Source organism: Pteropus vampyrus, unplaced genomic scaffold, assembly GCF_000151845.1.
Source record: "Pteropus vampyrus isolate Shadow unplaced genomic scaffold, Pvam_2.0 Scaffold72, whole genome shotgun sequence".
NCBI classification, from domain to species: domain Eukaryota; kingdom Metazoa; phylum Chordata; class Mammalia; order Chiroptera; family Pteropodidae; genus Pteropus; species Pteropus vampyrus.
In genome coordinates, this window is record NW_011888853.1 from 2124093 (window position 1) to 2136130 (window position 12038).

A 12038-nucleotide genomic window follows, 5' to 3' on the forward strand; every position below is an offset into this window, starting at 1 on the left:
CTAGTTACGGTGCCCCAGGCGTGGAGTTCATGGGGCTGCATCGGGAGAACAACGCTGTCGTGCAGATCTACTTCCTGCCTGGCCAGGTGAGGGGCCTCTCCAGGTGTACAGAGAGGCAGGCGTTTGGTGACCCTGGGTTTGGTGCTGATGGGAGGACCTGGGACCACCTCTTTTTCCCCGCTGTGGTTCACAGGCCACCCTAAGAGTAGCCGGGGGCCTTTTGGTTCTGGGGCTCAGTCAAATGGCCCCTTCCTGCCCCATTCCCTCCCTAGTGCCAGCTGATCACCCTGCTGGATGACAACAGCCTGCACCTGTGGAGCCTGAAGGTCAAAGGCGGGGTGTCAGAGCTGCAGGAAGAAGAGAGTTTCACGCTGCGTGGCCCCCCAGGGTGAGGATGCAGTCCCCTTGCTCCCCCAGCCAGCCCGACCTGTGCACCCAACCCCTGGGTGCGGTCACCTTTTGAAGGTCCTGTGGAGCCCTTGGCAGTCTGGGCAGGTATTTGAGCCAACACATCTCCACCCACAGGTGCTCTGGGTGGAGTGAGTGGGCCTTTGGCCGGCCTGCCTCCCTCTGTCCACTCATAGTGTCCGTGCAGGAGGCCCCAAGGGGGTTCTGTCTCCTAGCACAAGCTCTCTGCCTCCCGTCTCCTGCCCTGGCGGGATGTAATCAATACGTTTGTCCCAGCCCGAGACTCTGGACTGCATTAAAGGGTCTCAGAGGCCAGCTCTGCCCAGGCCTGGCCCTGCCTGGCCAGCAGCCAGCTCACGGGCAGCCGTTGCCATCCGCAGGGCCGCCCCCAGTGCCACACAGATCACCGTGGTCCTGCCACACTCCTCCCGCGAGCTGCTCTACCTGGGCACCGAGAGTGGCAACGTGTTTGTGGTGCAGGTACCGGCCTTCCGCACGCTGGAGGACCGGACCATCAGCTCAGACGCCGTGCTGCAGCGGTGAGCCCGCAGACCCTGTTGCTGTTCGGGACCTGTCCCCCTTGAGTTGGGCATGGCCTTCTCCCTTTGGTCCCAGTAGCTTACAGTGTCTCTCCTGAGAAGTCTGTGCAAATGGGAGGAAAGACGCAGCTCCCACCTTTCCCCCACATTGAGACTCTCACCCCACAGTATGTTAGCATCATAGCGCTGAAAGGAGTCTTCTGAACAGCTTGGCACCTCATTTAAAGATAAGGAAGACGAGGCTCAGAATGATTGTGTCGTGTCACCAACTCTTGGCCCAGTATTCTTTGCACTGATACCATGTATTTCAAAACCCCAGGGGCCCTGCGGTGGGTCACATGGGCCCCAAACCCATCGGGGCAGCCCCTGCTGATGTGTGTGCTTCGGAGTCTGCTCGGTCTCCATTTGCACACAGGCTTATGGCCAAATGCCCTTGACAGCCACAACCCTGCAGGTGTCTGCCGATCATTTGGGAAACTTTGCTCCTTGGTGGTGGTGTCTGCAATAGGGAGAGTCAGATCAGTCTGGGTCAACAGGGGAGGTGAGGGGTTGAGTGTTCTGCAGTTCTGAGGGGCAGGGAGGAGGCTGGGGTGCAGAGATGCTTGTGAAGGAACAGTGTGGAGGGCGGTCCCCTGCACCGAATACGAACGTACAGTTTCATGATTCTCGTAAGGGGAGCATCCCTGTAGCCACCGCCAGGGAAAGAACGACAGGCGGCCCACCCCCACGTGTCCTTCCCAGTCCCAGCTCCCTCCCTCCCTCCCCAGGAGGTGACCGCCAACCACATCGACCTTTCTGGACATCACTCCCTTGCTTCTGCTCAGAGTCGTGCCACCCGAGCACGCGCCCTCGTGCGGTTTACACGTACCGCTGTCCTGTCCCACGCGTTACCTCCCTCTCCCCTTGGCGATGTGTCCTCGCGCGCTCTCCCTGCCGCCACGTTCCGAGCCCACGGCCACGTGAAGCGCCGCGGCCTGTGGGTGGACGTCGGCGCGGGCTCACGGCGCTCCCCTCGCCCAGGTTGCCGGAGGAGGCCCGCCAGCGGCGGGTGTTCGAGATGGTGGAGGCTCTGCAGGAACACCCTCGAGACCCCAACCAGGTCCTCATCGGCTACAGCCGGGGCCTCATCGTCGTCTGGGACCTGCGGGGCAGCCGCGTGCTCTGCCATTTCCTCAGCAGCCAGGTAGGCGGTGCCTGGGACGGCGGCGGCCACCACAGGGCTCTCCCTGACCCCACGTGTCACACACAGCCCCGGCGCCAAGGCGTGGGGTGCAGGCTGTGGGACCGCCGCCCTCATCCCAGACGGGGCTCTCTCCTTTTCCTCCCTCGAAGCAACTGGAGAACGTCTGCTGGCAGCGAGACGGCCGCCTGATTGTCAGCTGCCACTCCGACGGCAGCTACTGCCAGTGGCCTGTGTCCGCCGACGCCCAGCAGCGGGAGCCCTCGCGTAGCTGCGAGCCTTACGGTCAGTGCGCCGTCTGCCTGGCGGGGGCCCGGCCCCACCCTGTCACCCGTGACTGCCATTCTGAGTGCACAGCAATGTCCTCTCTGTTCCCAGTCGGTCTTCTCTGCGTTCACGTTGTAGGCGCCCAACTCAGAAGCAAGACCCGGGGCCCAGAGCAGGAAGACTTTGCCCAAAGCCACACAGCGGGTTTTCTGCTGCCCACTGTGGCTTTCTCAGGGAACTGCTCAGACAGGACTCCTGGGCACAGGTCTCCTGCGTGAGCGTGGCGCGGGAAGCTGGCGCCCTGCAGGCCCGTGTGCCTCTGCGGGAAAGCGGACGTGCTCCAGCTAATTCCTTTCCTTATAGGTCCCTTTCCTTGCAAAGCCATTACCAAAATCTTCTGGTTGACCACCAGGCAGGGGTAGGTACCAGTGCTCTGTCCTTCGCCCTTTCCAGAGCCTTCCTGGAGGTCTGGAAAGGCTTGTCAGGCCTCTGCGGAGGGTGGCGGGGAAGGTGCCTGCTGAGCGCCTTCGGGACCTGTGGCAAGGCTTCGAATTCCAGGGACGGGAGAGGGCCTTTTATACCGCTCATGGCCGACTCCCAACTCCCGGTCTTTCCCTTCCGTCCTCCCGGACACGTGATTCAGATTAGCAGGTTTTGACTGTTTTAGCAGCAGACCTGTTTCTTCGCAAAGTCACATAGGAAGACTTGATGCAGGAGCAGAAAAGGGGGACACTGATTGAAGCAGGAATGGCTGTGGAGACTCCGAACCCACAGCCCACGTGCCCCCTCCTCACCCCCAAATTCTCCTGGGCTATCATAGTCAGGAAGAGATGGGGGTCTGCCCCACCCCATCCTGGGGAGGGAGACCAGCCTCTCTGCCCAGCCCCTGCACAGAGGCCAAGCATGGGGAAGCCCAAGCTGCCATCTCAGCCTGTGGATGCCCGAGGTCATGTCACGAACCCCAGCCCACCCCTGCTCTTCCATGCCTGCCAGGTTGCCCTTCACCATCTTCCAGGGCGGCATGCCTCGAGCCAGCTATGGGGACCGCCACTGCATCTCAGTGATCCACAATGGCCAGCAGACAGCCTTCGACTTCACCTCCCGGGTCATCGACTTTGCTGTCCTCACCGAGGCGGACCCTGCAGCGGGTAGGCGAGCTTCGGGAGGGGTGCGGAAGCTTAGCCACTGGGAGGTATAGGGATGCCGGCCTGTCTGTGAATGAAGAGGAGGGGCCTGCATGGGCCTTCCCAAACCTGCCCCTCCCTGAGTCCCCACTACACCCCTCCTTAATGCCACCGAGGCCAACAGCCACAATCAGTCCCTTTCTCCCACTTTCTGCCAGTCTGTGGTTCCATCCTTGCTGGCCACACCTCCTGCCCACACCACACTCTCTTTGGCCTCCCCTGGCTCAGGTGGGGTTTGGTGCAAAGCGAGCAGACCTCTACTGTTGAGTGTGACACCCACCCGCCTTAGGAAAGGGGGTCCTGGCTTGGACATGGTGAAGCCCTCAGGGAGTGGGACAGGGGACACAGTGTGGAGCCAGCTCTGAGCCAGCCTCCGGGAGCTTGGCTGGAACAGCAGAACTCTGAGTCAGCCTCATAAATTGGGTGACAGGCAAGACCAGAAAGGGCTGGTGTCGAAACTTGGAAAGGAGGCCTGGCTGGAGCTCTTGAGGAGGGCGGGCCCCCTCTGTGCGTGACTCTGACCTGACAGGTCCAAGGCCTCCAGGTGAGCGGGGCGGGCCTGCTCAGGGCATCCTGGGCCGTGTTCTCCCACCTTCGCCACCATGAGGCCATTTGGAGGGAGACTCCAAACCAGCCTTTCCTTCATTCTCTGCGACTTACATCCTCACACCTGACAGCAGGATACTGGAAGTGGGGTCCAGTTTTCGCGTTGATTTATTTTGGATTTTCTGTATAGGTGATTGTGTCATCTGTGAACAGAGACAGTTTGGTTTCTTCGATCCCAGTCTGCATACCTTGTATTTCTTTTTCCTGTCTTATTGCATGAGCTAGCACTTGAAAAGGGGCCATGAGAAGGGACATCCTTGCCTTGTTCCTGACCTTAGTGAGAAAGCTTTGAGTTTCTCACCATTAAGTATGATGTTAGCTGCAGCTTTTCATAGATGTTCTTTATCAAGATAGGGAAGTTCCCCTCTATTCGTAGTGTAGTGAGAGTTTTTATCATAAATAGGTGTTGGGTTTTGTCAGATACCTTTTCTGCATCTAATGATATGATCAGGTGTTTTTTCTTTTTGGAGGTGGTTTTTAAAATGCAGTTCCCTGGCTCTAAAGCTAGAGCACTGGATTCCACAGGGCCGGGGCAAACGGCTTCTTAACTAGCTCCTGCAGCCCCTGACCCTTGGCCTGTCCCCCCAGCCTTTGATGACCCCTACGCCCTGGTGGTGCTGGCCGAGGAGGAGCTGGTGGTGATTGACCTGCAGACGGCCGGCTGGCCCCCAGTGCAGCCTCCCTACCTGGCCTCCCTGCACTGTTCCGCTATCACCTGCTCCCACCACGTCTCCAACATCCCTCTGAAGCTGTGGGAGAGGATCATCGCTGCCGGCAGCCGGCAGAACACACACTCCTCCACCATGGTAGGTGCAGCCCCAGCCCCAGCCCCAGCCCCAGCTCAGGGTCAGGCTGTCTCATGGACTTCTCGTTCTCATTTTTTAGGAGTGGCCCATTGATGGTGGCACCAGCCTGGCCCCAGCCCCGCCCCAGAGGGACCTGCTGCTCACGGGGTAGGTGACTTGGACGGGGTAGGTGACTTGGACGGTATCTCCTCCTGCATAGCAGGATGTACAGGGTGGGAGCAGAGCCCGCAGGCACCGCTGGCCCGGCATCCTCACAGCCACAGGCGGGCTCTGCCCACAGGCACGAGGACGGTACAGTGCGGTTCTGGGACGCCTCGGGCGTCTGCTTGCGGCTGCTCTACAAACTCAGCACGGTCCAGGTGTTCGTCACCGACACAGACCCCAACGAGAACCTCAATGCCCAGGGCGAGGACGAGTGGCCCCCACTCCGCAAGGTGAGGCCAGGAGCCTGGGAACCAGGGAGGGCGGGGCCGGGCCGGGCCCAGTGCTCATGGCCACTCGTGGGCCCCCTCTCTCACGTCAGGTGGGCTCCTTCGACCCCTACAGCGATGATCCCCGGCTGGGCATCCAGAAGATTTTCCTCTGCAAATACAGTGGCTACCTGGCTGTGGCAGGCACAGCAGGGCAGGTAGCAGGCTGGGCTAGGGGTAGAGGGCAGAGGGGGGCATCATCAAGTGACTTTGGGTAGTGTCTACATGAGCTTCCTTCTCAGGAGTGGGGGCATAGGGACAGGAACCAACCCCCCGAGGGCCCATCAGTGTTGTCACCAAGAGCATCAGCTGCCCTGATGCTCACTCTTTTCTCAGTGGATAGCGGCTGCCCTCCTAATTCCATTAGAGCGAGGCCTTGGGAAGGTTATCTCTCCTCCAGAAACCAGAATTAAGGGCCAGGGGCTGGGCAGAAGCTTTCTGGCCCTGCTCGGGCCCTGGGCCTTCACATGGGCCCCAGGTCCTTGGCTGTGCCCACCAGCAGAGTCCCTGCGGGGTGTGTCCCTTGGTGCTGGAGTTGGCTCAGCCCATCTGCCGCCCCACGCAGGTCCTGGTGCTGGAGCTGAATGACGAGGAGGCGGAGCACGCCGTGGAGCAGGCGGAGGCCGACCTGCTGCAGGACCAGGAGGGTTACCGCTGGAAGGGGCACGAGCGTCTGTGTGCCCGCCCGGGGCCTGTGCGCTTCGAGCCCGGCTTCCAGCCCTTCGTGTTGGTGCAGTGCCAGCCCCCGGCTGTGGTCACGTCCTTAGCTCTGCACTCGGAGTGGCGGCTGGTGGCCTTCGGCACCAGCCATGGCTTTGGCCTCTTTGACCACCAGCAGCGGCGGCAGGTCTTTGTCAAGTGAGCAGTCTGCCCCGGGTGGCCAGGGCTTGGGTCTGGGATTGGTGCCTGGCAAGGACCCTCGGGTCCCAGCAGTGCCGACAGCCCGATGTTCCCGTAGGTGCACACTGCATCCCAACGACCAACTAGCCTTGGAAGGCCCGTTGTCCCGCGTGAAGTCCCTAAAGAAGTCCCTGCGCCAGTCCTTCCGTCGGATACGTCGTAGCCGGGTGTCCAGCCGGAAGCAGCGGCCAGCAGGCCCCCCGGGAGAGGTGAGGCCGAGCGAGGCCAGCCATGAGCCCAAGCAGAGCTGGGGGTGGCAGCAGCGGCCAAACTACCCCTCCCTCCTTCCCTCCCTTTCTCCCTCCCTCCCTCCCTGCTCTGGTGACGAGCACAGACTCTGGGCGCTCCACGTAGATTCACCTCCTGCCCCACTGCCCGCCACCGCCAGCTGTGTGGCTCAGATACGCCACGCTGCTTCTCTGTGCTTCAGCTTCCCCGGCTGTAAAAGTAATTTTAACACCTACGGTCGAGTCCTCAGTAAATGTTACGAGGCAGGGCATGGCACGGGCTGTGGCCAGTCTCCCCCAGAAGGTAGAGTGTTGAACAATAGAAGCCTCAGGGAGAGGAGGCCGGAGCCCACCCTCAGGCCAGCCCGACCCACCGCAGGTGCAGGAGGGGCGCGCCCGGGCCGAGCGGACAGGCCTGCAGAACATGGAGCTGGCTCCCGTGCAGCGCAAGATCGAGGCCCGCTCGGCAGAGGACTCCTTCACCGGCTTCGTCCGCACCCTCTACTTCGCTGACACTTACCTGAGGGACAGTGAGTGGCCAGCCTGAGGTGGGGGCGGGGGCCAGGCAAGCACCCCCCGGCATGAGGGCATGGTGGAGGCTGCTGCCTGCCTGGCTCATGGGAGCCTGAGAGGGATTTCCCCTTGTGAGCCGAGGCAGGGATCGGAGCCTCTGCCTGTCTCTTTCCCTCTCCTGCCTGGGCCTCCAAGTCAGTATGTCCTGGCTTTTTCATATCCGGGTTCCACCACCCTCTAGAAGCGTGACCTTGGAGGTGTCACTTAATCTTTCTGGGCCTCAGTTTCTCCCCCTGTAAAATGGGGGACTGTCTTCCTCCTAGAATGGTTGGGAGGGTTGGGACATGCCACGTGTCTGCTGATGCACCGTGGGCCCTATAGAAGCTTCTCTGGCCATTTGTCCCCTGCCGTCCTCCTGCCAGGGCAAGAGTTGGATAGAAGCTGTTGTTGTATCATGAGAGCTGCGTCCTCAGCCCTGAACGCAGGTTCAGGGCCACCTGTGTTCGGGGACCTTGGTTGTCAGAGAGCCTTCCCCGCCTTCTTCCCCGTCTGCATGCCAGAAGCAGGCAGGGCCCACAGCAGCTCCGCTTCCAAAAGAGAGAACTGAGGCTTTTAGAGTTTGCCAACTTGACCTTGGAGTCTCACAGGTGGTGAGGGGCAAGACCAAGATGTAAGCCTATGTCACCTGGCTCCACTTGACCTCCAGAGCCAGGGGTTAGATATAAACCTTTGCCTCCTGGCAGGCTCCCGCCACTGCCCCTCGTTGTGGGCCGGCACCAACGGGGGTACCGTCTATGCCTTTGCCTTGCGTGTGCCCCCTGCCGAACGGAGAATGGATGAACCGGTGCGGGCAGAGCAGGGTGAGTGCTGGGCATGAGGAGAGCAGAGGGTGCTCGCCTGCCTAGGCTGGGGGCTGGGTGGTCTCCCCAGCCTCGCGCTTCAGCCGCCCACCAGCCCCACCACCTGCCTCCTTCCCTGTAGCCAAGGAGATCCAGCTGATGCACCGAGCACCCGTGGTGGGCATCCTGGTGCTGGACGGACACAACGTGCCCCTCCCCGAGCCCCTGGAAGTCGCACATGACCTGTCAAAGAGCCCAGACATGCAGGGAAGCCACCAGCTGCTCGTCGTGTCGGAGGAGCAATTCAAGGTGCCACATGGTGGGAGGCGGGGTCCCAGGAATCCTTGGGACATCCAGGGCACAAACGACAATAGCCAGGGCTCACTTAAACTCGTATTTGCTGTTGGTGTGCGAGTGGCTGCAGAGGAACAGGAAAGGAGAGGGGCCTCGGCGTGGAGTCCCCGGGCCCACCCAGGCTCAGTGGTGGGGACACTGAGGCAGGACGTGTCTGTGGGAGGGACAGAAAATGTAGACATGGAAATAAGTGGTCCTGGCGTCCTTCTGGTCCGAGTGCAGTTACTACAGGTCCAAGTGCTGAGGGCGCTCCGAGGTCGGGCAGGCTTTGCTGGCAAGTGAGGAGTCTTGCTTGGCTGGTTAAAGTACTGCAAACCGGGGTACAGTGTGACTGCTGCCCTGTGCCCCCAGGTGTTCACGCTGCCTAAGGTGAGTGCCAAGCTGAAGCTGAAGCTGACCGCTCTGGAGGGCTCGCGGGTACGGCGGGTCAGCGTGGCCCACTTTGGCAGCTGTCGAGCCGAGGACTACGGGGAGCACCACCTGGCTGTCCTCACCAACCTAGGCGACATCCAGGTTGTCTCGCTGCCCCTGCTCAAGCCCCAGGTGCGGTACAGCTGCATCCGCCGGGAGGACGTCAGCGGCATCGCCTCCTGCGTCTTCACCAAATACGGCCAAGGTGTGCAGGCGGCGGCGCATCCGGGCCCTCTGCAGACGGGACTGGGCGTGGGGCTCCCAATGCACTGCCCGGCGCTGCTGGGAGGGGCGGCCGGGGCTGTCGTGGCCACGGCCAGGCACTTCGGGTGGGTCACTTCAAGGGAGACTCTGGCCTCAGCTCCCTTAGGTGGACGCCCCATTGTAGGGAGACCTGACTGGCCTCACCCACTAGGCTTCTCCTCCGCTCCCCAGGTTTCTACCTGATTTCACCCTCAGAGTTTGAGCGTTTCTCTCTCTCCACCAAATGGCTGGTGGAGCCCCGGTGTGTGGTGGACTCCGCAGAAACCAAGAACCACGGCCGCCCACGCAACGGAGCAGGCCCTGAGAAGGCCTTGCGCCGGGCCAGGTGGGCCTTCGCCCCAGCCCCTCGGCCTCGTCTCTGAGGCCCGCTGTGGGAGCCGGCCAGAATCCCCGCCACTGCGAGCGCAGCCTCCCCTCCCGGCTCTGGCTTTGTCCCTCTTGGCGTGACCCTCTCCCCCGTGTGAGCTGCCGTTTAGGACGGGCTGGGCCCAACTCCAGGAGCCTCCTGCTCAGTGCAGGCCTAGCCGATTGACCTCATTCTTCATAGGACCCAGAACAGGGAGCCTAGTGGTCCCCGATCCTTACTATCTCTCCCCCCACAGGAACTCAGGGAGCCAGAGTGATGGAGAGGGTAAGACAGGCCTCTGTGGAGCCAGAGGAATGTTGGGGCAGAGGCATTATGAGCACACCCGGGCCAACCCGGGCCCGGACTTGGGGATGGAAGGAGGGAAGGGGACCCCAGGTGAGTAGGTAATGTGTGGTGGTCGGGCTGGGCATAGAAAGAGCATCCCTAACAGTCCTGAGCTCCGGGCTTTGGCACCCCCACCCCAATCAGGAGGGGCTGGGGCAGAGGGCCCAGGGCTCGCCTGACCTGGCCTCTGCCTTCCAGAGAGGAGGCTGGGCCCCGTGATGGAGCACGCTCTGCTCAATGACGAGAGTGAGTCGGGGCGGGAGTGGAGGGCCTGGCAGGAGGGGTGTTCTGGGGGGAGGTTTGGAAGGCCAGGCTGGAACTGACGGCCGTCTCCCTGAGCGGGGCAGACCCACCCAGCACCCCATCAGTAAAAGGGGGAGAAGGGCTGTGTCCGGCCCAGCCCTGCTGGCCTCACCAGGCCTCTGTTCCCCAGGGGTCCTGAAGGAGATCCAGAGCACTCTGGAGGGAGATCGAGGGTGAGTGGACCGCCCGGGCTTGCGGGGGTGGGCCTCTGGCCACCTGAGTCCCCATGGAGGGTGACTGCCCTGTCATTGCCCATGCAGAAGCTGTGGCGATTGGCATTCTCAGCAAGTGGTCGTAAGGTACAGCCTCAGCAGTGGGGGAGGTCGGGGCTCTGGGCACTGCTGCGGGGTGGTGGGGGCGGCCGGGAGGGCGTGCTCCTGGGGAGGGTTAGGAGAAAGCGCCCCTGTCCCCCGCAAGGCCCTGAGGACCTTCGGGTCCATCCCGGCCCTGGTTGTCCTGAGGCACTCCACCCCAGGGCTCGGGGGGGGGCGGTGACCGAAGTCCCCGTCCTGCCCAGGATGCCCCTGAGTTGCTGTCACTCTGCCTCATTCCACAGCGGAGGGAGCGGGCTGCGCATCCAGTCTGCACGATGAACACACTACTGAGGGCTCTTCCTCGGGGCACTGGCCCACCTGGGGACGCCCCCGCCCTGGGCCGGGCTAGGGGCTGGGGGCGTCCCCGGCTCCTGCCCTGCTGCTGCTCCTGGCCTCGGGAGAGGAGGGACCCCGGGCCCTGAGCTGCCCCTCTCCGGGCCTGTCTGTCTCGGTCCTTTTGTCAATGTTGCACAGTTTTTATCCCCCCCCCCCTTTTGTAGTGGGCTGGGTTTTAAATTATAAATGTAAACTGCCTCTGGGTGAAAGAGTTTTTAATAAACACCTTATTACCTCTTCACTGGTCCAACAACTTTAATTTTGGAATGGTGCAGAAATTTGCCGCGTACGTGGAAATGATCGTTAGCTGATTCCCAGCCTTTTGCCTGCGGCCTGCTCCCTGGACCAGGCTGGCGCTGAGGAGAATCGCTTCTTAAGCCGTCTGAATGAGAACAAACCGCACCTGGTCGTGTCCGACCCACCACACCTTCTCTCTCTCTCTCTCTCTCTCTCTCTCTCGCAGTAAACAGCAGGGCTTAGCCCTCTGGAGTCGGACCCCATCACTGGGTTGGGGCAAAGGGAGTCCCTTTGCTGTCAGAAGGGGAAGACACCTACAGTGTCTCAGACCTGGTGGCTTCTTCCAGACTTCAGGGAAAGACTATGGGGTGCTTCTGAGGCAGGGGGGTGGGGCAATGCCTGGAGGTGAAAGGTCTTACCCCCAGATGAGGGGCTGGATTAGACAGCTGTTAAGGTCCTTAAAAGCCAGAGGTTTGGTTCTACGTGGGCTCTATCTTTACTCGCCTGTCTGTGTTGAGCACCTATATACCAGGCGCTTGGGGATCTGAGGTGGCCAAGATGACGTCCCTGCCCATGTGAGTCACACAGTCCTCACAAGTGCAGGAAATGTTAGGATGAGGGGAACCCCAGAGCTTATGAGAAACGTGTCTGGGGAGGTGACTAGAGGTTGGGCAGAAGGCATGGTGGGCCAGGCAGACCATTCTGCAGTGAGGACAAGAGGGGACAGCAGTGTGCGAGGAACGGGTCTGCTTGCCATGGGAACGAGTGCAGAGCCGAGGGTGCCTGGCAGGAAGTATGCTGAATGTGAGCCCACTGAGTGGCCAGGGCCAGGCTGGGATCCCCTGGAGCCTCACGAGGGTGAGGGCACTGCCCTGTGCCACAGGAGCCCACCCCAGCCCGAGCAGGAAGGGCCCATTAGAAGGACACCAAGTAACTCCCACAGCAGAGGATGGGAGCACTGAGGCAGCCAAGCATGTCTAGCTCAAGAGTCTGGATTTGGGAACTTAGGTCACTCAAGTGTCCCTTGTTTCTCCTTAGAAGAAGGTGGGAGACTTACTGAGGAATGGGGAGGAACAGCTCCCCAAAGTAGAGAGGAATGCTGTCTCTGCAAGAAGCAGAGAAGGGGCGCCGAGCAGATAAAGGACAAAGCCACGGACCCTGCAGTTAGAGCCAGGATTTATCCTGAGGC

General features: G+C 61.4%; 1 protein-coding gene across 8 annotated transcripts in view; it reads left to right on the plus strand.

Annotated features, from left to right (window-relative positions):
* The window catches only part of LLGL2 (LLGL2, scribble cell polarity complex component), a 34211-nt gene extending 23358 nt beyond the window's left edge, over window positions 1-10853 (plus strand). Inside the window, exons 4-26 of one of the 8 annotated variants that reach the window (XM_023531686.1) lie at window positions 5-86; window positions 273-388; window positions 789-947; window positions 1968-2130; window positions 2280-2412; window positions 2758-2812; window positions 3388-3542; window positions 4773-4990; window positions 5070-5137; window positions 5271-5424; window positions 5514-5618; window positions 6026-6318; window positions 6419-6569; window positions 6967-7117; window positions 7844-7960; window positions 8082-8248; window positions 8645-8909; window positions 9140-9293; window positions 9571-9599; window positions 9858-9905; window positions 10093-10135; window positions 10223-10261; window positions 10480-10853. In XM_023531686.1, the coding sequence (XP_023387454.1) occupies window positions 5-86; window positions 273-388; window positions 789-947; window positions 1968-2130; window positions 2280-2412; window positions 2758-2812; window positions 3388-3542; window positions 4773-4990; window positions 5070-5137; window positions 5271-5424; window positions 5514-5618; window positions 6026-6318; window positions 6419-6569; window positions 6967-7117; window positions 7844-7960; window positions 8082-8248; window positions 8645-8909; window positions 9140-9293; window positions 9571-9599; window positions 9858-9905; window positions 10093-10135; window positions 10223-10261; window positions 10480-10555 (2941 nt within the window). In that variant the 3' untranslated portion in view covers window positions 10556-10853. The remainder of the gene's footprint in view (window positions 1-4; window positions 87-272; window positions 389-788; window positions 948-1967; window positions 2131-2279; window positions 2413-2757; window positions 2813-3387; window positions 3543-4772; window positions 4991-5069; window positions 5138-5270; window positions 5425-5513; window positions 5619-6025; window positions 6319-6418; window positions 6570-6966; window positions 7118-7843; window positions 7961-8081; window positions 8249-8644; window positions 8910-9139; window positions 9294-9570; window positions 9600-9857; window positions 9906-10092; window positions 10136-10222; window positions 10262-10479) is intronic. The other 7 variants (XM_023531687.1, XR_002780837.1, XM_023531689.1 and 4 more) reach the window with 7 other exon arrangements.
* Window positions 10854-12038: the final 1185 nt, after the last annotated feature.